The sequence below is a fragment of the Anas platyrhynchos genome, chromosome 3 (genome assembly GCF_047663525.1).
Source record: "Anas platyrhynchos isolate ZD024472 breed Pekin duck chromosome 3, IASCAAS_PekinDuck_T2T, whole genome shotgun sequence".
NCBI classification, from domain to species: domain Eukaryota; kingdom Metazoa; phylum Chordata; class Aves; order Anseriformes; family Anatidae; genus Anas; species Anas platyrhynchos.
In genome coordinates, this window is record NC_092589.1 from 4915589 (window position 1) to 4941964 (window position 26376).

General features: G+C 47.3%; 1 protein-coding gene across 6 annotated transcripts in view; it reads left to right on the top strand.

The window, feature by feature from the left end:
* Positions 1-26376, top strand: part of CCDC85A (coiled-coil domain containing 85A) — a 185526-nt gene that overhangs the window by 152754 nt on the left and 6396 nt on the right. For 2 of the 6 annotated variants that reach the window (XM_027453256.3, XM_021271949.4), the window contains 2 exons: positions 17430-17506; positions 26109-26228. The exons of 1 other annotated variant lie outside the window; for it this stretch is intronic. In XM_027453256.3, the coding sequence (XP_027309057.2) occupies positions 17430-17506; positions 26109-26228 (197 nt within the window). Of the gene's footprint in view, positions 1-17429; positions 17507-17741; positions 17775-26108; positions 26229-26376 lie in introns of those variants that run through there. 3 more of the 6 variants (XM_072035092.1, XM_027453259.3, XM_072035093.1) reach the window with 2 other exon arrangements.

Consider the following 26376-nt stretch of genomic DNA (forward strand, 5'->3'; position numbering starts at 1 on the left):
CTAGGGTAGGAGGGCTCTGCAGGAGGATCTGGACAGGCTGCACCGATGGGCTGAGGCCAACTGCATGAAGTTCAACAAGGCCAAGTGCCGGGTCCTGCACCTGGGGCGCAATAACCCCAAGCAGAGCTACAGGCTGGGAGATGAGTGGTTGGAGAGCTGCCTGGCAGAGAAGGACCTGGGAGTGATGGTGGATAGTCGGCTGAATATGAGCCAGCAGTGTGCTCAGGTGGCCAAGAAGGCCAACGGCATCCTGGCTTGTATCAGAAGCAGTGTGGCCAGCAGGGCTAGGGAGGTGATCGTCCCCCTGTACTCGGCTCTGGTGAGGCCGCACCTCGAGTACTGTGTTCAGTTTTGGGCCCCTCGCTACAAGAAGGACATGGAGGTGCTTGAGCGGGTCCATAGAAGGGCGACGAAGCTGGTGAGGGGCCTGGAGAACAAGTCCTACGAGGAGCAGCTGAGGGAGCTGGGGTTGTTCAGCCTGGAGAAGAGGAGGCTCAGGGGCGACCTTATTGCTCTTTACAGGTACCTTAAAGGAGACTGTAGCGAGGTGGGGGTTGGCCTGTTCTCCCACGTGCCTGGTGACAGGACGAGGGGGAATGGGCTAAAGTTGTGCCAGGGTTGTTTTAGGTTGGATGTTAGGAAGAACTTCTTTACTGAAAGGGTTGTGAGGCATTGGAACAGGCTGCCCAGGGAGGTGGTGGAGTCACCATCCCTGGAGGTCTTTAAGAGACGTTTAGGTGTAGAGCTCAGTGATATGGTTTAGTGGAGGACTTCGTAGTGTTAGGTCAGAGGTTGGACTGGGTGATCTTGGAGGTCTCTTCCAACCTAGGTGATTCTGTGATTTTGTGATTCAGTGGCTGGCTGCAAGGAGCACAGAGAAACATTCAAAACAGCAGAAGTGACAATGAGAGGCCGGATAAAAGAATTGACAGACCACGTTATGGCACAGTGCAGCCCCTTCTTACACTAGTATTAACCTGAAAAATAGCAGCAAAATTAAGCCTTCGAAATGAAAAGCCATTTTAACTAGATCTGGAAAATAATCTTGGCTCTGATTGTGTTAGCTTTGCTAAAATCATTGATCCACCCTCAAATATCCTAAATTTACAGCCATGTGGCAGGTTTTACATGCACAAGGAAACTGTTGGATGGAAATAAAAGCACCGTGGAAATGCTGGGATGAAAATGCTGGCGTGCAGAGAGAGCAGCATTATCCGTAAGCGCTCTCTTACACGCCACTCCTCTTGGTAAGTGGCATATCGTGTGACTGGGGCTGGCATAATTAAAAGAACATCTTGTGCAGATCTTCAAAACACTCATATGAAAAATCCGTTTGTATTCAGTGTCAAATATTTGATTCTCCAATACTTCTGTAAAATGCTGAATTCATTCATGGGAATTGGCAGTAAAGCTATTCTCACAGCAAATACAAGGTCTGCAGCATACTAATATTGACTGGTACATATTTTTACAAGGTTAAATGTAGCTATATGAACATTCAGAAGGTTCTGTGTGTGTATGTTAGAGCTTTGAAAAGGGCCGTGGATGGCACATACCAAAACGGGACTTTTTTTTAAAAAAACCCTTTTGAAAGTTCTCCTTTGACTTTTCTTTGCGACAGGATCTAACTTCATTTGAATGTCATGTTTGGTTGATTATTATTTTTTTAAAAGTGTGCTTTGCTTAAATAAATCTTCAGACCAAACTCATCATTCATGCAGCCTCAATCCTCCTGCCTCTGTTCAAAACATATTTGTCTTTTATGGGTTCCCCAGCTGCAAAAATACAATGTGAATGTCTGCTGCAGGGTCAAAATGATGCTTCTGCATGTGAAATTTGACAACGTGCGTATTTATCCAGCTGATAAACATGTCAAACAAGAGATATGTTTGACAAGGTGGTAGGAAGTAAAATTTTGAGGACGTGGAGGCATATGTCCACTTTTACTGCTTTTCCTGGGCTTTCAGTTGTTTTTGTTGGCGTATCTCTAAGTGTTCAAGCAAACGTTTGTGTTGATGGATGATCTGAAGGTGTAAGGAAATCATGGTGTAAGGAAAATATTAATTTCTTGGTCTAGGTACTGTGACACTTGCATTAGAGAAAACAGGTTAAAGTCAGAGTACTTTATTGTGGTCTTTAGTGAGAGTTTCTTCAAGTAAACAGAAAAAACTGAGAAAGAAAGATTTGCTCTTTGTCATTGCCTTTATGAAGAGAGGAATCATTTTTAAAATGCATACATCGGTTGTTTCAGTGTAATGAGTAAAAACTGTATAAATCTTACATATATTATTCGTATTTAGTTATGGGGGAAACAATAATTAACAAATCTTGGTAGCATGAAACAGATTTTTTTACTAGAGACTCTTCTGCTGGGGATAGCAATCTTGCCTTTGATTATGTGCTATTACATTATGAAAACCACGGTTCAGTCAAACTCATCTTTCATTCAGCAGATTTTCAATTTAATGTGGTATGAGCTTATTGAACTTGGTATGAAGATTGCTAAAGGTGACATTTCAAATAAACATAATTTTTCTGCAATCTTTTCACAGAGAAGCTGGCACAAATGAATGACAATTGTGAAATAATCTTGGAGTTAAGAAATATGACTTGAAAAATTTGGTTGTTTTGAGTAGCAACATTCCTAATTTCTTTTACGCTTGATTGACTTTTCTATTGTAGTTCACAGGGCCAAGAAGACTTGATGATAGAATGAAACAGTTCACCGTGCTCTGTTAAACTATGCTCTAGGTAAAAAGTGTTTAAAGTCTCTTAAAGTCTGTAGCATCAAGAGCAGCAGGCAAAACCAATTGCTGGTAAAAATGTGAAGTTACAATTAGCAGGTGAAGGCTAGCGTTTGGGAAATGACTCTGGGCATGAGGAAAATACCTACCCATCCAACAGGATAGGTTGTAGCTTGCTGGCAGAGGGAAGGGGATGGTCCTGGGAGAGCTGCCCCCAGCTCTGCCCTGAGACTGCAGCTCACAGCTGCTAAGTTGCTTTTTTACAGCTAGGAAGGAGGTGACAGGGAGTCCAAATAACTTTGTCCTTGGTGTTGGGCCTCACTTTGGGTATGTAAATAAGTTAATATGTAAATTCTGCAGGAGAGGAGTCCTGCCTCCGCTGGGGCTTACACGTGCTGTCGAGCTGCGGGTTGCATTTGCACTCATTCCAAGTTGCAGAGGGTGGTTGCAACAGCCTTCCTGAAATATCTGTGTGAATATACACCCTTAATAAAAGCATAGGTAGTGCACAAACACACTATTTACCCATGCATCTCTGCCAGGAGTGCAGGTCACCTCCCCTTTGCTGGCTGGGCTGCGTTCCCTGGCTGTGTGTCGCGACGCAAGGTGGCTCCTTCCCATCCTCTGTGCCCAGCTGAGCGGCAGCGGGCTCGGCGAGACTCGTGCTTTGTGTCCCGTTAACGCTGTGTCAGAGCTCGGGTCTGCTCTGATATCAGTCATCTCGAAAGTTATACGACCCATTTTAGTGCATTGTAAAAACGGAAGCGATTAGCGGCAATACACCCTGCCAGGGTGGCAGGGCAGCCGGTCAGAGATACGCATCAGCGAGGGGAAGTAGGATTTAAACTCCCTTTTAATTTGTGCTGAGACATTAACTGTGAATTATGGAGCAGCATTATTTAATGAAATATGTGGTCTTTAATTGCTTGGGTGTGTGCATACTTAACACTCAGGGCAAAGTAAGTGGTGTATCTGATTGGATTAGCGGCAAGTTCAATCTAGTGTGTGACACTGCTGATTCAAGTCTTTTTGATTTAGGAACAGAGTGACTTTGGCTGAACTGAGGGTTCTGTGGGTGTAAGGCATTATTTCAACAGGGACAAGGACTTAATTTGAGAAGAGCTGGAATATGCAGTACAGAATTTTTATTTTCCACAGTATAGGGAAGCTTTTCTATGACATGTGAAATCTCTTCATGCGTGATCCCCAAGAAGTCCATAAGGAGTTGCAAAGACATTTCCCCAGCATATCAACACTTCCTTCATAATTTGTGAAAATGTGATTTTTCCTTTGTATTTATCAAACCTGAATCAAAAGGACAGATACCTTTTTTCCTGTAACGACATGGATCTGAATCAGCAAATGTTCTTACGACATGAAGATGAAAGATTTTGTAAATAGGTAATAGAAATAAATAAATGTAAATGCAGCAGGAGCTGAACTTCAGTCAGCTTACTCTTTGGAAAAACATCTTACCCCTTCATGAATATTTTTAATATTGAAAGACAAATTGAAACTGTCCTGCATTAGTCATAGGTCAGTGTGTTAAACTCTGTCAAACAGTGATGTGTCTTTGACTAAAGATTTTGGAAACGTGATGTGAATCTTTCGGCTGTACTCGTCAAAATACCAGAGGTTAGGTCTGGCTAATGCTTGTCATCAACACGTTGTGCGCTTGCTGACTGTGTGTGTATGCATAAATAGTTTTCTTTTTCATCTTTCTGTGTGTTACTGTGAGAACTCACTTGTGACAGAGGAGTCACCAACTTCTATCTCTGACACTGTTGACTGGATCTATTAAATACCCTATGTGCTAATAGTAGTATTTTTAAGAAAACATCGTGAAATGTCGCTTTTGGCAGTACTGTGACTATTGTTGTGGTAATTATGGTACTTAATGAATGTGAGGTCATAAGAGCTTTCAATGAAAAACACTTTCAAAATTTTTTTAATGTATTTATTTTACAGTTCTGAAATGTACCTAGTTGGCAGCTGAAGGAAGAAGCTGGTTATGTGGCACCAGCAGTGGGTCTTACTTGGGCATTGACATGAGGTAATGACAAGCAGGACGTGGCATTGCATAGTCAGCATCTCTGAAACAAAATTGGCTATTGCCAGCGTTGGACATGTTTAGTAGCAGACGCTTGGATGCTGAAGGGATTGTAGACTTTCTCCGAAGGTAATGGATGACTTGAAGAATGCCATCTAGAAAAAAATCGCTTCTCTTTACATTTCCTGGGAATTCTTTACTGAATCATAAGAAACATTGTGTTCATGTTAAGAATAAGGCATAACGATAAGGGGATTTTCTGAAAATAAGTTCACTGATTATTACTTATTTCCTCTGATTATACTTTTTTCCCAGCAGGTCTGCATTCCTCTGACTTCCACAATAAGAGATCTGTCTCACTCGTTAGTTCAAATCAGGGTCACGTTTCCTTCCCGTCTCTCTGCCTCCTTCCTTTTCTCTTTTCCCTTCTTAAACCTTCAAAACCAAGCACGAGCTTTTTCCCTTAATCTTTTTTTTTTTTTTTTTTTTTTTTTTTTAACCAGAGGATTCAATCCCTTTGAGACCTGACCCTTTAATCTCATATTCTTCTAAGACAGAGCAATGACTTCATGTTCATACTTAACACAAGTATAAGCATTTTGATCAAAATATCTGTGTCTGTGGCAACAAATGGAATACCATCAGCGGGCAGATCTGGAAGCTGACAAAAGGCTCTGTTCGTTACTGGTCTTGTTTGTGAAGAAGCCGGTGTCTGTTCAGTGACCAGTCTGGAATACACAGGTGGTCTTTGATCCTTTTTTTGCCCTGCAGCAGTGCCATGGGAACAGGACCATCGCCCTGTTCGGTGTCCACGCGTGAAGTTTTTGTGTGAAGCTCAGGGAAATGCGAGATGTTGCTGTGTGTTGTGTTTCTTCTCCATTCAGCTGGAAGTAGTGTCCTCAGCCGTGACTCCGTCGTGGTTAGATGGTGTCTGGAAGGAGCTTTTGATGACAAAAATGTTTAGGTGACAGGGATAAATGTTTCATTAAAGTGTTGCCCAGAAGCCCTAATTCTGGTTATGTACAGACCTTACCCTGGCTGCTGAAGTCCTACACCTGGCTAAATCTGGTGTAAAGCTGGTGCTGGAGCATCGGCGTTTCCCTTTCCTCTGCTCATGGGAAGCTGCCCTTGGGATGGGTATTAGGAAGAAGTCCTGAATCTGTGGCCTTTTAATGACCTCCCTTGGGTCACCATGCATGGCCTGCCGCCCTAGCACTTTTCTTGCTGCCCCGTGCAATGTAAATCCTTCCCGTGCTGCCCGTGGAGCCGGGCTGCTGCTCACCGTGCAGCGAATGTGCTCAGCAAAACTCAGCCAGCCGCGGCGCCGCCGCTGCCAGCGCTCCCATGGCACGGAGGGGAGGAGAAGGCCGGGAGTGCTGCGAGTCAGTGAGCTGGAAGGATGTGTCCCCAGCTGTGTCTGTAGCAAGCAGGTGTGCAAGCAGGGGATATCGAAGTGGGAAAAGTGTTGATTTACTGTGACTTTCCAGCTCGTGAAGTGGCTGAGGGACGTGTCAGCTGCCTTTGGGCTTCTGCCTGTTAGTAACAATGGGACTTAACCAACCAACCAACCAAAAAAAACCGCAGAACAGCAGCAAAAAACACCTAGAAAGATAGTGAAGAAAGCAGTTGCAGACGCAATTCCCCTTCCTATTCCTGCAGCTCCCAAGGAAAGGCACTTTGCTGCCTTGGACCGGCCGGGCTGTGCGGGCAGCCTGCAGTAGAGGGCAGGGAACCTTTCATGTCTGCTCTGCCCGACGGCTGCTGCCGCTGCCCGTTCTGTGGAGCCTCGTTGAGATAGAATCATAGAATCATAGAATATCCTGAGTTGGAAGGGACCCTTAAGGATCATCAAGTCCAACTCTTGACACCGCACAGGTCTACCCAAGTTCAGACCATGTGACTAAGTGCACAGTCCAATCTCTTCTTAAATTCAGTCAGGCTCGGTGCAGTGACCACTTCCCTGGGGAGCCTGTTCCAGTGTGCAACCACTCTCTCTGTGAAGAACCCCTTCCTGATGTCCAGCCTAAACTTCCCCTGCCTCAGCTTAACTCCATTCCCGCGGGTCCTGTCGCTGGTGTTAATGGAGAAAAGGTCTCCTGCCTCTCGACACCCCCTTACGAGGAAGTTGTAGACTGCGATGAGGTCTCCCCTCAGCCTCCTCTTCTCCAGGCTGAACAGGCCCAGTGCCCTCAGCCGTTCCTCGTACGTCTTCCCCTCCAGGCCTTTCACCATCTTCGTAGCCCTCCTCTGGACACTCTCCAACAGTTTCATGTCCTTTTTATACTGTGGTGCCCAGAACTGCACACAGTACTCGAGGTGAGGCCGCACCAGCGCAGAGTAGAGCGGGAAAAAGATGTGTTTATGCTGCAGGAAAGGCACATTTATAACTTTCCTGAGCTTCTGGCACATTTCCAGGAAGAAATTGTTTTCTGTGTCAACTGTTCCTGGAGCCAGTATGTCGTCGCTGCTATTAAGAGAATAGGAGGGAAGGAGATTCCTTTCGCTCTCCTGCCCTGTGCTTTGAGATTATTATTTTTTTAAGTCTTTTTTTTTTTTTTTTTTTAAGTCTTGGTTAAGGCTGGAAGTTACTGTTGAGTCCTTGTGCACGGCGTGGTGTAAACGAAGCGATGGAGGTTGGGTGAAATACGTTGTCTGCTGCTGTTTCCGTGGACGTGAAAGCAGGGCGGAATGGCAGGAAGTAATGCAGATGGATTGCAACTGCTGGGCATGCTTCGTAATGCCACGGAAATGGAGAATGGAAACCTGCTGCAAGAATGTATCAACTCTGCTCTTACATTTACATCCCAGCCCCGTGAAGAATGTTGTTCTTAATTCTGGTCAGATTGGTTGTCCATTTTTGCCAAAATTTCAGGTAGGAGAAAAGGCTCAAAGCCTTCTTTTGACCACATCCACTTCCAGCAGAGAAAAGGAAACTGGGCGTTCCTGGGATTATTATTGAAATTCCTCTGCCTCCACAAGGCAGGAAGCCAGGCTGCATTGTTTCAGTGGCATTTCTCTAACCTTAGAAGCCTGTCTGTGTTTCTGAATTCTCTTCAGAAATCTCAGGATGCTGTCTGCATCTTGTTACAGCACCTACCCTGACAGCTCATTTACGGACTTACTCTGCCTTCCTTGCCCTCAGCACCACGGCATCTGAGCTCACCCAGGGTAATGTAATAGTAGGTAGTGTGGTTTAGTTGTCTTTTTAATAAGAATTGCAGTGGCCACAGATATGTAATATAATCTGATTGGTAATCCCCCCAGCTGTTTTATCTGTAGCTTTCTTTCAGTCTATACTTAACAGACACATAGGTCTTTTATTGCACAGGACTCTAAAATAATTGTATCTTTCTGTCTTAATTCTAGGAAGTCTCAGGAGATACAATCCTATTTTGCAGCTGCTGGGAGAAGAGGATGGCAGTGTTTTCTTCTCTGTCTTTCTCTGGCCAGTTGAAGGAGCACACTTTTAGCCTTTGTAATCCTATTAAAAAAAAACAACCACGCAGCATCAAAATAGACAAAATCCCTACTATCCCAACCTTTGGAATGTGGCCTGGATGAAATCCCAATAACTCTCAGGCAGAAAGGGAACACAAAGATGTGGCAAAGCGCACAGGTGTGCACGCAAACACGCGGCCCTGACCTCTGGGGTCTGTCTCATCCTTCTGCTATAGTGGGCAGCAGAAGGGGGGCGTGGTGCTGAGCGGGGCACAGCAGCAGGTTTGGGGTCCCAGGGCTGGCAACAGGCTGCTCTGCCGAAATCTCAGTGGGGTTTCCTTCTCACCTGGCACTTTCCAACAGCCTGCGTAACCAAAAGCCGTGCTCCATTATTTATGTGTTTGAGGAGAGGAAGTACGTAAACTGCTTTCCCGTTAGCGAAATCATCGGGAAGTAAACCACAAGGAGACCTTGTCTGAAATATTTGTGGTGTGTTCAGATGGTGCAGATAAGCAGCTGTGGGAGCTCTCGGGTTTGACTGCTTCAGAGCTCCGCGTGGATGTCGCAGCCCCTGTACGAGGGAACAGAGTGCTCCGTCCCCGACGGGAGGTGCAGGTGATTTGAGAGCCTGCAGAATTACCGCAATTGTTTATTTACCATCTTCAGGTTCTAGAGTACCTCCTCTGTTTGGCTGATTTCATCCAAACGGAATTAAATGGCACTTGAAAGCTAACAAAAGGAGCAGGCGAGGCGTGGCGTGGCGTAGCGTCCCCTCCTGTTTCACAGTGCGCTTCCTGAGGGGCTCGCCGGGGGCTGGCAGCGAGGGCAGAGGCTGTTCTGTGCACAGCTTGCTTCTCTCCGGGGCTGCTTGGAGGTGTCTTTGAGTCCTCTAAATGTTTTGGAAATGTAGTGAAGTGCAAACACTCCATCAGCCTCTTCGTGATACCCCTGGTTAAGCTGTAGCACTGCAGACAGAGCGTGGTGCTCTGGTGTCCCACGCTCGAGGTTTACAGAGTTAGGGCTGCTGAAGGAAAGCTCACGCTGACATTTCAGTTTGCTTAATGAAGTGGCAGCGCTGCTGGAATTGGCTGAGGACCAGCACTGGGTTGCTGAGGATCAGATCCTGGCCCTGCTGTGCCTGCAGTGGGTGCTGTGCGTAGCCTCAGGCCCCGGGGTGCCATCCCTCATGGGCAGGAGGCTGAGGCGGCCCTGAGGTTCAGGGCTGGCTGTAGCGCTCATTAGAAAGTCTGACTCACTATTCCGAGCTGAAATTGTCTATTGGCAGAGCTTTTAACACAGCTAGGAAGGCATTCTTGGAAATGTTTACAGCTCTGGCAATAAGCACAAATAGTACGTTTTCTTTTTTCCTTCTCCGTTCTGCAATTGAGAATCGAAGTCAGGGCTTCCAGCGTTGCAGAGGAGCATCTCTGCAGTTAATCACTATTTACCAAATACATTTATTTATCTTGTATGTGTATGTGAACAGTGATGCACCTTAGCATTATAATGATGATGTCCCTCCTCATTTGTGAAGTACTGGGACATGTTCATTTCACCACCACAATATGGTGACAAAAATCTGAGGTCTTCTGTTCCAAATAAAGTGAAGGCTTTCTGTAAGCATGTTGAATTCCTTCTCCCCTTTATGGCATACAGACTACATACGGACTTGGTTTTCTTAACGAAGGACCGTAATGCTTGCCGTGGGTATCTGCAAGCTGCGGGTGGGAGAGAGAGCTTCTGTTCTGCTGCTTCAGCACTGGCTGAGATCAAAGGGCAGAAGCATTTATATTTCTTATATTTCTACTTTTTTCGTGTAGTTTGGAGACGAAGTAAATAGTAGGAGTATTGGGGCTATTAGTCCCTTAGCTTGCCTGGTTAATTCATGCAGCTTGACATATTTTTGGGGTGTTTGTGCAGAACTTTGCTAGCGTAAGCTTGCTTGTCAGTTGGGTCGCGTACTTTGACTCTGCGCTCAGGTTGGGTGAGCTGCGATGTGGGATACGAAGGCTCTGTGTCCTCGGGGACGGGCAGAGCAGCAGGAAGAGCTGGTCTAAATTTAGTGTCTTGGCACTGTGCGTGCTGCTTCCTTCCTCTTCCTTCTCCTCTCTGACATTGGTTACAGAATCGATTTCTTCATTTGCCTGGGACAGTTATTATCCCTCCTGCGCCTGCTAAATGGAAATGCTACTCTGCCCGGCGTGCTGCATTACCAAAGCCTTTGTGCCGTCTGGATTCTAGCAGCACAGGAGTGGTTTATAATGCTTCAAAGTAGAAGAAGCCACAAAAAGTTTGATAAATGGTTGTATTAGGGCTGTGTAGTTCCTGGTTTTGCTCTCTCGTGGACATCATTTGAATTAGGTTTTGAATCACACAGATAGTTACCTGTGAAGAGGGAGTGTAGGGGTTGGATAACCACCTCCTGACTGAAGTGGATGAGCATAAAAAGGATCCCCAGGTTTGACCTGATTTGGAATTTCTGCTGACACAGTTTTCAGTTTTGGCCTCCATCACAGGTCTGCAAGCGGAAGCCAATGCAATTTATTAACCAGAGCTTATTGTGTCAGTGCTAACGTTCCTCGCCAAGCTGACTTTTCTCCATTCTGTATTTCTTTGACCTCTGGTGACTTGGGGCCTGAAAAATCAAATTCTCTGCCCTCAGGAGGGTGCCCGTGAGCGTCTGTGGAGAGCTGCGGGGATGCTGAGGGTCCTTCAGCACACGTATTCAGCGCCTCGGGCGCTGCGACCCCCGGGGCCTCTGCCTTTTGCCCAGGCATGGCTGTTGCTGGGAAACTTTGGATTTTCCCTCATTGTCTGTGTGCCCACCGGCCGCAAACACACGAGATCGATGTGAGAGCAAGCTAACAGCCGGTGGGAAAAGTTTTAGTAATAGCATAATGGATTTGATTTTTCTCAGTTTTCATCAATAACACGGCAAATGCATTTAGCACAGGCTGAAGTGGAGCTAACAGGATCTCAGGCTGGCCAGGGAGAAAAGCTTTGTCGTTGTCACCTCTAGTTTCCAAAAAAAAACAACAAACCAAGGCTAGCATTACAGCAGACCATTAGCGTGACGGCATTATCCAGCTGTTAGCTAGAGTGCTATGGATAGCTTTAGAGACGTTTGATGTCTGATGTTTGATGTCATTTTTAGTTGTTCCCGCAGCTGAATCCTCTGGGGGAGTTTTTCTAACTGGAGCTTTCTTGGAAATGGATTCAGCTGCAAGCTTTGATGCACCCCAAAGCTCAACATGCAACAAAACCTCCAACAAATGCAAAACTAAATCAGCAAAGTTCTTAAGTGGGAGCCAACCCCTTATTTTCAGTAGCCCTGTCACAGACAGCATTTGGGTGACCTTAGGGGTGTTCCTCAGGTGCCTTTGGCAAGAGCAAATCCCTCGGTGCTGCCGCAGCAAAGCAAAGCCTGTGCCTGATGTGGGACGTGCCTGCACCACAGCCTGCTCGGCCCCGACCCGCTGGATACAGCGAACGCCCCGATGCTCTGAGTCAGGCAGCATCGAGGAATCATTAAAGGCATGGCCAGGGCTGCCTCAAGGCAACGGGGAGTATTTGCTTATTGCAGTAAATAGGTCATCTGTGATTAAAAGCTGCTGCAAATCAGGAAACGCTACCTTCATGTGAAATCTGGGTAAAAATAGCTGGTGCAGAGATATCATAATTAGCACACCTGAGTGTAGTGTGCCCTGAAACGGGGAAACACGGCACACAACGAAACGAGGTGGGGGGGTAGTACTGCACCTAGGCTGTGTGAATTAGCACAAATGTGTTTTTCAATTTGCAAGGATTCTGTCCCGAAATCCTCAGTGAGTGAGCTAAGCGTAGTGAGCTGTAGTTTGAATTACAGGGAGGAGCGGGGAAGGGCTGGATCCATAATCGCAGGAAGTCTCAGCATGGCTTGGGAGAATTTCAGACAGCAGTGGTTGTGAGAAACGCAAACCTTGTCCCAGTGTTCACACCGCTCTGTTTGCTGGCATGAAACTTTCGGGGAGCTTCAGAACAGTTTGCCCAGGCTGCCTTCTCCCTGTCCGTGTGGCAGCACTGGTCCTAACACTGCCAGGCTGCAGGGGAATTCTGCTGCTCTTTCATAAGAAGTTCTCCAGCACTCATCTTACGTAACATCCCCGTTGAGTGTGCAACCACAACAGCAAATCGGAGCAGACAGGGCTAAAAGTGACCTTCAGAAGTTGCCGTGTGCCAGTGCTGGAGGCTGGACGCTGCTGGTGTGGACGTGGAGCAGCTTCAGCCACTGAGAAACGCAGGTGGAGGAAAGGTGAGTTAGGGTAAAGCCATTAGCGGGGTTTTCCTCACATTGAAAGTAGCTGAAAGGGGATGGATTGCAGTAATAACAAGTTTCAGTCATGAATATTAATGCTGAAGTAATTAAATCAGACGACTAGGAATTATAGGACAGGGAGATACTTCACGTGTCGTTGAATCTGCTCCCCAGTTAGCATGGAAACCCTTTCAGAAATGTACGGAGCTGCCAGTTAATCACAGGAGGGTTGACAACGGCCCTTGCGCAGCCTGGTTTTTCATCTTCCATTTGTTGAAAGATTATTTTGTTTTCATCGCAGGATGCCGGGTGTGGATCTGAACGACCAAACCCTGATCTGATGTGCAACTGCCAACACAGGGCAGGGGCAGCAACAGCAAACGACTTTCTGTGTCGAAGCTGAGTCTACCTGAACCGAACCTGCATTGCCAGACATCAAAGTATCCCCATACATAACGTGCTGAATTCTTTGCTGAGGCAAATTGTTGGCAGCTTCACTCGTTTATACCGTGTGTGTTTAAAATACGCGTATCGGGATGTGACAGCTCCCCGGATTCTGGTGACCTCCTTTAGGAGCATGAATACCAAATTAGCTGAGCCAGTTGAAGCAGAAGATCTTGACGTTAACAGAAGCGAGACGGTGTTTGCGTCCTCGTGAAATCATATTTTTCCATTTTCTGGCCATGAAGATGTAAGGACCGGCTGCTGCTTCTCCAGGGCTCTTCTCTCCCAGTACCTCCAGCCTCCAGGTCTTGTCAGCTCAGAGGATTTTCTCTGTTTTCTATGGGTTGTGTGGTTTGCTTATCCACTGTATTACCACTCGTCTCCAAAGTTGAAGGTGCTAATGTGAAGATGCCCTAAGCTGGACAAGTGATGTTGATTGATTGTGGGCCCAGCAGCTCCTCGCCCTCTCCCTTAGACCAGCCGCGAGCGCAGGGCTCGCAGCTCGGCCCCAGGGCATGCGGGTGCCCGGTGCAGGAGCCACGGGGTGACAAGGACGGAGCCAGCAATGCTGGGGGCTTGGGCCCTGCTGTGGTCCTGGCTGTGCAGGGAATGTGCTGCTGCTCCTCTGGGTCAGATGTGGGCACAGGGAATATGGGAGAGCCAAAGCCTGCTGGCTGTTCACTTACATCAGTATGTTTTATAATTCGGGTTTGTCATGTACTGTTTGGTTTGCAATAGACAGAAGCAGGAGGTGGCATAATAACCATCATGCTCTTTTGTTATCTGTTGTACGCAGCTCCACATAAACAGCAGAAAAATGAACGGCTCGGTTATCCTTTCAGCTACCGGGCGTGCTGCTCGCAGCCCTGCAGCACTTTCCCCAGCTGGGCTATCAGGACTGTGTGAGAAGATACAGAACTGGCGGCTAATTCGGCAGCACTGGTGGTTAGCAGTAGGCACCCTGGTAAGGCAGCCTGGTTGAGCTGGTAGCATTCTGCCTCTGTAACTCGGCGTACCCCAACATCTGACTGTGTGAGCACTGCTCAAGGGATCAGCACTTTTGTCGTTCTCCTTAATAGGGGAAAAAACAAAAGCCAACAAAATACCCAAACCCAGGGGGAAAGAAAAAAAAGCGTCCTTAGAAACCGAGAGTTCCGTGTGACATCCTCAACCACTCTAAAATAGCAGAGGATAATCTAGCTTAAAGAATGTTACGAATGACTTGATAGATTGAGAGCAGGCGCAGGCGCGCAAAAATGGGCAAAGCCAAGGCACAAACATGCCCTTGGCAGCGTCAGAAGGGTTTGATAAGATTTGACATAACCTAAAAATATCTACTGGCTTCCAGAGTGTGGCTGTCAACAGAAAAAGAGATCAGCTACGTAAATATTGATGTTCTCTAATAAGCTGTTAGAGTGATGGATATGGAGAAAGGGCAGATTGTCGCTGAATTTTCCTAAAAGCAAGATATTACCGTCTGTGCAGTCCTTTGGAAGGAGTTTTAGTTTCAGCCCGGGAGTGAAGCACTGGCCAACGAGCACGTTTTCAGTTACACTCAGAGCACGGGAAGCTAAAGTAGGGAAGTTTGCTTGGTAGGAATCCATTCATAAGTGTGGGGATTATTTAAAATTGCTGCTTCTGTAGAAGTGCCTAGCAAAGGGAGATGGGAAAGAGCAGAAATAATAACCAGGGAGCCCACAGGAGGTGAAACTGGTCATTTGGCTACTGCAGCATCGTGTGCCTGTGGTCAGGTCTGGTGTAGATGTTGGCCCAAGTTAGTTGTTTGTTGGTTTTGATGAAGATGTGTTCGATCTCCACGTAGTTGACAGCTTCTGTGCCATCACTCAGAAACATGATAGTTGGGCTTGGATGCTGTTAATGCATACGCTGTTCCTCGCTGCTTGTGTTGTGGGCAGAAGAAACTCAGCACACGTGTGTGGAGGTGTATCTGTAAGGATCTGCAAGCATGCCTACGGCTCGGGGCGCGATCTGCAGATAAGGCAGGGCCTTTGTGTGCTTGCAATTCTGTGAAAACGAGCAATGTTGGGTAAATCTGTTTGGGGAATGGTACAACAAAAGCTTTATGACTAATGGCATCAGCTAAAAATCATCTTGTTTGTGCAGGTTATGTTTCAGAGCAGTGAATGCCTGGCACTTTGTAGCACTTTATTAAATGCTTTATTGTAAAATAACATTACTGTTATGGACGTGATGCTAAGTTCTGTACTCTTCTCCCCTTGGGAGACCTTTGTTTTCAGCTCAGATACGTATTCCTGCTGAAGTGTTGCTATCACCAGTTTATTCTGCTTCAGTTTTGATTAGCTTAATTGTCCCATGGAAATTTGCCTGGAATGACGATGGGAGTGGCAGCAGGTAACCGTTTCCTGGATGGCAGCTTTAAGATTTGCTCTTTATTGCTCCTTGTTGGTCTCCAGGCTGATTCCGAATTTGGATCATATAGTCCTTCTTGTAAATACTTCTAAGAGGCAACATTTCTTTTTTGGAAACTTTGTTCTTGCCTTCAGTGGTGACAGTGTTTCACTGTATTTTCAATTCATCCGTCTCTTATGTCCTTGGCTGCCTTTTCTGCTTAGTTCTTCCTATAAGCTCATAGCATCACAGCATAAATATATTAACAGCTACTGAAATATATATGCATTTGGTTTGTGTCAAGAATACTCACATAAATAAGGATTTGCTAGATCAAGCCTCTCAGAGCTGACCTAATTTTCAGTTTTAATCAGGTTACAAAAGATTTCAATACATGTTTCATGTTTTAGAAGGGTTAACAAGTGAGGAGATTTTGGACCCCATCCCCAGCTGGTACGAGCTGGCAGTGACGTTGTGACCTGGCAGCGCTGTCACTTGAGGAGCAGGGAGAGGCCTCAGCTCTAGACCGCACCACACATGTGAAGAAACAAAACCGAGGCAGGCTTTGCTGAGAGCTTTGTGCTGTACGAGGGCGGATAAATGGTAACAGAAAATGACAAAAAACCTAAGAGGTGAGGTGGGGACTTGTGTGAAGAGGGCTGGTGGGCACAGCTGGGAAGCTGGGCTTGAGCATGAAGCCCAGGCCCAAGCTACCTTGGCAGCAGCCATGTAACTGGTGGGTTTAGAGATGGCTCGTGCCACAGAGAGCACCTAATTCAGCCCCCCACCTCCCCCCCAAAAAAGGTGGCTCCACGGGAGCCATCTTCTGTGGAAAAGAGCAGCGAGAAGAGATGAGACGTGCTGGGAGCTGTTGCCTTTGCTAATGGCCCTAATAGCGAGGGAGCTTCTGCAGCTCCTCCCTGAAGTGCTGCTGCTGGGAAGGAGGCGGATTTGGTGGGAGGGACCCTGTCGTATGGAGTTAATTGAATAAGCTCTTCGTCTTCTAAGTGCTCATCCAAACTGGGCTTAGTGGCTCTCCGGAGATGTACCCAGCACCAGCTATGGAAATCCTTCTGCAGCAGAGCCTCAGATTACCCCTGCCTTTTGTTATACAGTGCTTTTTTTTTTTTTTTTTTTTTTTAGTCCAGTGCCTTGCCGTGTATTAATCATTTTCGACAAATTCCCATGTTGTTTTCCTGCTGTGTAAATTCCCGTGCACTATCTGGGCGTGCATATTTTAGCTTACTGCGGCCTTGTAAGAGCAGTAAATGAGGCCTCATTTCCCTGCTTTAACTTTATGGGCAGGCTGGCACGGTGATTTAGGCACCGGAGGGAAGCGGTGCCCAAATTCCTCCGTCAGTTTGAACCAGATGGCAGCTCTGCTCTGTGCAGCTTCGTAGCAAGGGACAGTGGTGCCCCAATAGCTGTGGGTTCCACAGCACTGGTCATCAGTGGTACAATTTTACTGTTTGCACAATGCTGTGAGCACAAATACATCAAGAGAACGGACATCTCGGAGAGGCTGGGGGGCTCCTCGGATCAGGCGTGAGTGCATGGTGGGCTGCCAGCCGTGGGCAAGGAGGTGGGAGAGTCACAGCAGTGCTTCTGGACTGAGGAGAGATCTCTTACAGGCAGCACGTGTTACTTTCTCAGGCATGTATTTCTTTTAGGTGCAGCATTTTAATAGTAGGAACTCTGTGTAATGCAAGAAATGAATGGTGAGAAAGCTCTCAGCTGCTTCTAGGGATGGATCATGGACCTGCTCTTGGGAAGAAGCAGACTAAGTGTGACTCATTGTCAAGAGGGAAATAAGGCTGCTGAAGGGAACACTGAGATGATCTTCCAATACTTGTATCCAAGGGAAGTCACTCACTGTGGTGACCAAATTTCCTGATGCAGGTCAGTGAGGTTTCCAGTGAACAGAGGGCAGGATTATTTACACTGCTCTCAAGAGGAGCAGAGGTGAAAATTAGCAGGTATCTGAGAGGGAATCTGCTGTACGTACGAGGCAATGCAGTGCAGGCTCTGACACCAGGATGCACAAGCCGATCTATGTGGATAATACGAGTTTTTTTCTTTTTGATTTTAGAATCAACCTTGTCCTATGTTAGGCAGCTGGAGGCAAGAGTAAGACAGCTGGAGGAGGAAAATCGCATGCTGCCCCAGGTGGGTGACTTCTGCTGGTGGGAACAGTAGCTGGCAGCTAGACAGCAATGCCTGAGTCTGCGTGCTTGGGATGAAACCAGTATCACGGGTCATTTAACGTTACTGCATTTGAACACTCAGGCTGAGCCTGTGGGGAATCAAAGGCACTCACATCTCTTGTTCATCTCGCTTGTGACTGAGGGGTGTATTTATTGAAGACTGTGACAATACTTTCATTCATTTTTCTTCTTTGCAGGTGTTGATACCTTGCTAAGAAAAATTCACTAGAAGCCACTACTTATAGCTGAAAATTAATTTAAGGGTTGAAAATTACAGTGATCTGGGCCCTTACATTCTGGTTTTATTGCAAGATCTTCTTGTTATTTAAAATATCCAGTGGTTTTTTATAGTTAACCAAAATATTTTGCTGTAAAAAACAAATGTTTTAATAATAATTGAGTTATATTAGCAATATTTTGGAGAATATATTAGATATATAAACACAAGACTGAAATTAAATCAGATAAATAAGCAAATCTGAAGTTAAACGTTTTCCCGGTATGTTTTTAAAAATAAAAATGTAGAAGTTCTGTAAGAGTGAATCAAAGACACTTTTATATATATCTTTATGCATACATAACAGTGCGTATTTCTACCGTATTTCATTAAGTAATCCCTATGAAAATCCATAAAGTCTACAAATGAAGTTGCCCACTGGAAGAAAAAAGTTGCATGTTGTTTAAATCAAACACTAATTTAAATGAAGGTACTGGTCTGAAGAACACAAGTGCTTTTTATTGAACTTGAAGTACTGTCATCTGAATGTAAAATTCAAGACAAAAGTGAATCTATGGATTCAGATTTATCGATGTGTATCAGCCCAAATGCCAGTCCATTAGGGAGATTTCAGCTGGGTTAACCAGTTCCTTCCCTTGGGCAAATTTTAAGTCAACTTTTCTTCTTGCCTGTAGTATGACAATTGGAAGGGCCTCTACAGCTCTGGTTTTGCTCTTGACTTGCTATGCAACCACAAGCTATTTATGTAACTTCTCTGCGCCCTCGTTTGCTGATCTGGAAAAGAAGGACAGAAAGAATAGCTGAGTGTCTACCATTAACACCTAGACAGTCGTCAGTTGAAAGGCAAAGGCTAATCCTGTGATAAAGAATATTATTTTCTTGTCAAAAAAGGTGTTCGGGGCAAATGTCAACAAACTCGCATGAAAAATAGCATTGAGCCTTGGTTTAGGTCTGGGACAGCAATGGGGGATAAATTGTGCAGAACATTTCTCTGTGGGCAACATTTTTTACAAGTGACCTCGTGTTCTATTTGCCTAGGGTTTGAGGTGCTCAGGTGGAGCCCCGTGAAATGTGTTACCCGATCTTGCCAGAGACTGGGACACCCACGCTGTGGATGTTGAGTTCATTGAAAACCTTAGATGGGATGCCAAAACCAGAAAACAGGGCTTGTGAAAATAGTGAAATAGCCCATGAAAACTGAAACACAAAATGATTGTTGTGGGGTTTCACGGGGGAAGAAGCGGGTGGCCAAGGCTCGCAGACTGCTTTTTGGTTTAGATACACAGGCTGGAGTTTGTCCTGTTTGGTTTTGGTTTTGTTGGCACCAGCATCTGAGGTAGAGTGCTGAAGTTTCCTGACATCTCCAGACACTTGTTTTGAGGAATAACGAGTGGCATGGGCACACCTCACTCCCTGTTCCTCCTGAAGAAAGGCATTGCTCTGGGGAGAGGAAGGCCCACAGACATCAGGCTTATTCTGCCCTGGCTCTCCATTATGGCAGCATTACCTGTGCATGAGTTCCTTCTGGGGCTCTGCCGTCCCTGTGCCCACCACCCCGACCAGCTATCGGCTCGTCGGCCCCGCCACGGAGGCAGGGACACAGGGTGGGAACACCAAAGCCCCTGGCACTGCTTCTGCTCCACTGAATGGGAGGACTGGGAGCCCGTTAGGCTTCAGGCCAAACCGAGCGCTTTGACAAATCAAAGCTGAGAATAGGCGGCGAGTTGCACAACTGGAGAAGGTTTTTGGCACAGCTCTTACGCAGCCACAGCGCGGTGCCTCTCAGTGTCACCGGTAAGGGTGCTGCCGGCTGTCAGCACAGCACCAGCGGTGGTGTTGAGGGGCTGCGGGAGGTGCAGGGCTGCTGGGGGGCAGCTCCTAGCCTGTGCTATGCTTTTCTTCTCTCCTCTCTCCTTTGTGTCCTTTCTTTTCCCCCCTTTCTGCTCATGTCACCCATGAAAATGCACCGGCACACTTACTTCGGGTAAACCTCTCCTTCCATCTGCACTTCACCGTGGTTCTTTTTTCCTGTATGTTGCTTTGCTTCTCTCAACCCATACATATGAGTTCTCTTTTCAAAACCCCACAGACCTCTAGTGTAAAGGTTTTATTAGTATTTAGTGGCAAGAACGTCTCCAGAGGAAATGGTTTTAAGTGGTGCCATCACCGTTCGAATGGGAACTCTGCTGGCTCTGCCCTACTGAAGGACTTCCTTGTCCGGGGAGGTGCAGCACCACCTCTCAGCCAGTATTTTAGTTTAATCAGGTAACAGGAAGGGTATAAAGTGCACATACTCACTTAAGCCTGTCAATTTGTCTTCCCGTGCTGCAGAGTTGTTCTGGTTTATAGCATAGAAACATGGGTTAGCAGTTGTGAGGAGCCACAGATGGATGTAGGTGAGCTCAGTTGGGGAGGGCAGCCGTTAGCTGTTCTTGTCTTCTCTTCCTTTCTTTTCCTCCCTCCCAGATAGCTTATAACAAGATGTGATCCAGACCCTTTTGGTTTCTGGCCACAAATAGTTTTTTTTTGTGCAATAAAACAGATCCTTTCCAAGATTTATGGCACACAGCTGGGTCTTCTGGTGAGAATGCCAAGGTGGGAGACAAGGGGCAGAGCACGCAGCTCGCACTGGTGCTTCTCAAGCACTGGTGTGGGTAGCAGCGTGTAGGGGCAGCAGGATTTGAGCGATGTGTCTGTTCTGCTGGACGAGTTTCAGGCCAGAGTAGTGCCCCCTGGCAGTAGGGCAGGAACGGCTCCTTGCAGCCCAGGGCTCTGCGGCTGCCTCAAAATGGACACAAAGCCCCAGCGATGCTGTTTGGCTGCTGACACCCAAAAAGCTGCACGATGGTATGGCTGGTGCTGCAGCCAGAACAGGCTGCGGAGCACATTGTAATGAAGATACCCAGCGATAATTAAGAAAATACGTAAGGACCAAACAATGGATTCAGATCCCAGTTACAGCTCCCTGGGCTGTGCTAGAGCTGAGTTACCAGGGCAAATAATTCCAGATAACTGAAACCAGGAGAGGCCTTCCAGACCGCACGTGGTGCGTAGCTGCTATCCCTGCCTTACGCTGGTGGAAGGGAGACTGGGATCTGGCATCCACATGGCAATTAGCTGAAGATAGTCCTGGGTTTTCTGAGGGATAGTATTTCAGGGCTGATAAGCTCAGCTGAAACGTTACGGAAATGTGGACATCTGTCATATAATGACAGTGAATGCATTTGCAGAAGGTATTCTTGGCAAGCCACCCAGCTTAAATTGCTTCAGTTTGTATTTGCTTCATGGGAGGAGGGAGCACGAGGTAGAGATGGAAAGTTGAGATGTTTTCCCTCGGCAAACTCCTCGTCCTAGTAATTTAGCAGGACCTCTTAATGAAGGGGAGAAGTACCGCCAGCACATGGCCTCTTGAGCAAAGAAGCCGTGTGGGTCCGTGGGGCTGGAGGCTGCCCGCAGGATGCTGAACGCGCAGGGGGACATCCGCAGCCACAGGGCAGGGGTGGTGCAGGCTGGAGCTGAGCTGCTCTGCTCCCTTTCACGGGCACGTTTCTGCCTCTGCTTCCTCTTTCTTCCTGATACGACTCTTGGTGCTTTTCCATCCCCTTGTGTTGCAGCTCCTTTTCCAGCGTTGCTTCAGGCACTTTTTCTTTTTTCTTGTTTTCCTTCCTGCGTCCTTGCTAGCCTTTTCCAGTCCTTGTGTATTTAAGTGTGAAACAGCAGGCATGACCCTTAGGCACACACTGGTTTATTTTTAAGCATTTCCAATGCTTTCCCTTTTTCTTCCCCCTTCTGTTAGAGTATTACGTTTTATTTCAACCTACATTTCCAAATCTTTCAAACCCCTTTTTGCTGAGATCTGTATTTTTGATTTTCCCTCTGCATGGCCTGGTTTTAGCTATGAATCTAATTAAAAGTTGGGAACCGCTTGGTTAGTGTTTTTGTGCGTGTGTAAGATCTGTGTCACGCACAGTCCGATGCCGGTTATCTCCTCCCTTTAGCAGCGTGTAGAAGAACAGAGAATCCTTCAACCAAAGGGTAATTACACCCACTGAACTAATCACGTCATCAAATATTTGCTGAAAGTAAATCAACGGCATCCCTCCACCCTGTGCTTTCATGTAGTGTCGTCCCTGCTTTAAATTCACAGGTCCCTTTCGGCCCCTTGGCAGTCGGAGCTTGGGGTGTGCCACGAGGACACGTGGATTTGGGTGGCAGCATGCACAAGGGGAGGTTCCTGCAGTGGTCTGAGAACAGGGCTTGCCATGAATAACCACAGCATTTTAAAGCTGACGGGGTTGTTCCCTAGAAAAATCGTTGCTGATTTGCTTGGTGCGTTAGTCCTTCAGCAGAGCACCACGCTGCACTTTATCACTTTTGTTTTCCCTTCCTCCTGCCTGTTTGAAAGAAGCTAACAAATACAGCTTGTATTTTATTTTTTTTTTCCTTTTTTCGTTTTTTGCAAGCTAACAGGGAAATTGAGGGCTGGGGAAATTGGAAAAAAAGCTTTGAAAATCAGGTGGTGATTGAAGCGGGCTGGCAGTTCTGCAGCAGGAAGGATGTACTTCCCCAGGAAACCACTTGCCTCTGGGATAAAAGGCTGGTGCAGGACGAGGCGGCTGCATTTGCTGAGGTCTCCTTTGGTGCAGGGATGGAGCCGTGCTCAGTGGACAGGGGAGCTGTGTCTTCTCCAGGCGTCGAGAGGTGGCTGCAGGTGTCCTTGGGGCAGTTGTGGATGTTTTTTTCTCTCCTTGTCTATCCCTGCGTGCCGTGGGGAGGTGGCAAGTCAGGCAGCAAGCAGTGTGCTTCCTTCTCCCCCTCTGTCAGGGCTGCCGGATGAGCTGCCCCTCCCTCGAGCCACTCTTCGTGCTGCAGCAGTGTTGGTTCGTGACTGTCTGTATCAACAGCATGGGCTGAAAATACAGTGCTGTCCGCTGGCTCGAGAAGAAAGGCTCGTGGTTAGTTCCCTCCATCAAAGAGTGCCCTGTTCTGCACAGGGGTCTTTATTGTGCCCACGAGCAGGGCCCAGCGCAGGGTTTGCCTCTGGCGCTGTAGGGGCATGGCCTGAGCGTCCCTAACATTTCGCAGGCAGTGCAAGGAGATGCTGGATTTCCATTCATCTGATTTTTTTGTAATGTGGTATTATGGGGTTGAGTCAGATTTCCTGTGCTTCCTATTCACTGAAGAGTTGCATATTGGCGTTGGATGTTTTGTAGATCTACTTACGACAGAAAATGGGTGTGCATGTTTTAGTGATTGCACTTCTCTGCCTCTTAACTCTGTGGCAAAATGTACGGAGGATATTTTGTGGTTTTTACCTGCTTCAGACAGTGCTTTCTGCAGCCCCATAACCTGCACACAGGACACATTAGGCTCAGAGGAAGGAATGTCCAAAGCTTGCTGTAGCCTGGGCAGAAGGGCCAGGCAGGGGCAGTAGGGAAGGCTGGCAGTGTAGGGTGAGCAAAAAAAGTCAATTCTTTGATGTTGACCTTGTGTAGCCTTGTTTATTTAGAATGATTCACGTTGTTTAAAGTCAATGGAGCCACGACTTGATCCTTTCTGGCTGATTCAGTCCCACTTCCACAGCTTCGCTCCTTGATAATGAATGAGGAGATCTGTCCAAAACGTGTGGGCACGTGGGGTGCCTACTTTGAGTGGCTGAGTGCAAGTGCTGTGTGGGGTCAGAGAGGAGGAAGGGAACAGGTTTCTGCTCCTGTCTTCAAGGTCCTGCTCAGGGTCCAGATGTGATCTGGGTCAGGCAGTGGTGGAGAAGGGAAACTCAGGTCAAGTTTTGCAGGAAGGATAAGCGCTGCCATACTCCCCGCTGGCAAGCGGCGGCTCTGATGGATAGGTCTGAAAAGCACACTCTTCAGTCTCCTAAGGCATCTTGTTTTCAGACATCACCACATTGGCAAAGTGCCTCTTCCTCTTGTTTTGCTTCACTGCCTCAGAAACTCATAATGCCGCCAGCAATGCTGCAATGTCTGCGGACTCGAGGGACCTCGGGAGGAAGAACAGACCCATGCTCACTCTGGTGCCACATCCCATTGGAACAAGCTTCCTCCAAAGAAGGCAGAAGCTCTGCCGCCCTTGTGGGGTGGCCTCACTGGGATGAGAAGTCCCTGAGCTGCAGCATGGGGCTTCAGGGCTGCAAGGCCTTACTTCTTAAGAAAAGCTTATGTCTCTTATCAAGGACGGAAGCAGGTAATCCAGAGGGCAAGTGCTAACTTTCAGTCTCCTACCAACGTGTTGAGAACGCTGCTTAAAGCAGTGTGTGCACAACAAGTTCCCCGTCCTCACCAAGGGAGACAGAAGTGTGCTGCCTGTGGCGCAGAAGTGGCTGTGGAGGAGACGTGCCTGGAGGAGGTCCTGAGCTCTTGACAGCAGCACAAGTCACAGGATTGTGATTTTCTCAAATTCAAGTTGCTTTAGGTACACAGTCTGCACCAATTTTCCCAGCATCTTGATAACAATATTTATATTTTACAATTCAAAATTGCATAAAATCTTTGCTGGCCCTGGAGTCAGTAAAAAATAAAATAAAATCAGAATGCTTTGACTCATTAAGAAAACCCCAAAGCTGACTGAGGGAAATTCTCCCAAACCAGAATTGCTCCAATCTGCTTTATTACCCCTTTTCCTTCCTCTTTCATTTCCTTTCCCAAAGTATAGCATTAAGCCTGCCCAGTCACCGACAGATCTATAAATCCTTCCCGAAGAAGAGTCCTAATGCTCCCCCGGAGATCACAGCAAATTGGTAACAGCCGCTGCCGGGGGGAGCTGCGGGACGATGCAGTGCCAGTGCGTGCTGCTCAGCCCCGGGCTGAGACCCCCGGCTCACGCCGCAGCCACTGCTTGCCGGGAGGGAGGCTCCACAAGACAAGTTTGTGTACCAAGGCGGGTTTCATATTCAGACTCAAGATATCTTTTCCGTGGGCTTAGCACGTGTAGCATTCTATGTTTTGGATTGCTTTCAGGGTTTTTGAACAGGTGGGGTTCAGCCCTGCAGTCTGGGTGCAGAGCAATGGGGTCGAGCCTACTGAGCTCAGTAGCTGCGATGTGCCCGGGGTCGTGCCTCTCCCTCGGCGCTGCTTCCAAACGCTGTGTCCTGACAAGGTCCTGCGCAGCTCACATAGTTGTTTTGGACAGGGGAGACGGGATCTGTGAAATTCAGCCTCATGCCATCTCTGTTCCCTTTTTCTCCCCCATCCGCCTTCATCCTTCCTATTGTTTAGGTTCCCCACACCCCCAAAGAGAGTGTGACGTGCCGTGTGCTGCTCAGCAGGGCAAATGAGTGCATGTGGGGGCACTGATTCTGATCAGAGGCTCTTTCCACTGCCATTAGTTTCTTTCAGAAATGCATTTCCCATGTGTTCCTGCAGGAATTACTGCTGCATTATTTTTTAATGTTTCCTGCGGTGTTTGATTCCGTACGAAAGGGAAGTTTCCTCTCTCGCTTTGAAATGTTTGCTTTCTTATCCTTTACCTTTCTCATTTTCTAAACCCAAATCTGCATGGAGAGTGACAGTGAAGGATGCCCTCAGAAGAGCAGGTCAGGTTGCAAGCACCTCGGCAGCAGCTGTGTGGGTGCAGGTCTCGCAGCGCTGTCGGAGCTCAGCCTGTTCTTAGCATCCACCGGAGCAGGCAGCTCGCTCGGGTTACCCCCTGGTCCCTCCAGAAAGTGCCTTGCATCCTGTGAAGCACAAGGTGACTGAGCTGCAAGGGTTTAGGCACCTCGTGTTGGTGTGGCGGTGTCCTGCAGAACCCTCCCAAGCTGTGACTGGGAAGAAAAAGCCCTTTGGGTTGGCAGAGCTTGGGACAAAACCCCGGCCCAGGTGAGGGGGGAGCACTGCCCAGGGCAGCCAGAGCTGGGGGAGAAGTGCTCCCTGCTCCCAGCTCCTTCCCCACTCGGCTGCGGCTGTGCTCGCACTGCAAACTCTGCAGCACTGTTTAAAAAGGTTCTGTGACTTTTGTGGGAATAACGACCTCCAAAATTGTTGGGCTGAAGTTAAACGTTCTCAGAAACCTTTCTCTGGCGCCAAAATCGTCTCTCTGAGCCTCACAGTACTTCTGTGAGGAAGCATACTGAAATTGTGTTGCTATGCCCTGGTTTTCCAGGTAGATGCCCTTGAGGGTCAGAGTGTTTGAGAGATGCTCAACAGTGGTGCTTGAGCTGCCTCTCGGGGATGTTGGTTACTGTGGTACAGAAAGAGGGTGACTTTGGAGTAAAACATGCCGTCAGTGCTTCTCAGCATTATAACAAAAATGACATGTTTTAATTAGTTACCAACCCTTTTCTTTATTAAATAGTCTTTAATCTTTTGCGAAGGATCCCATTAAGATGCCAGGAGGGGCGGAGGGGAGTTACTGCTCAGCAAACGAGCCAGCTAGCATCAGTGGACATGGCTCAGCCTCTCAGCAGTCTGAATCAGTGGTAAATGCTCTGAAGGTAACGCCTCTCCGGTACAGTCCATGCAAAACGTCGTGTCTGTTACTCAACTCGTGTTGTATTGTCCTGGCAACATTCCTGTGGGCACCACTGGGATGTTGCTGTCATCAGCGGGATTGTTTTTTCTGTTTGTCACTCATCGCATCTG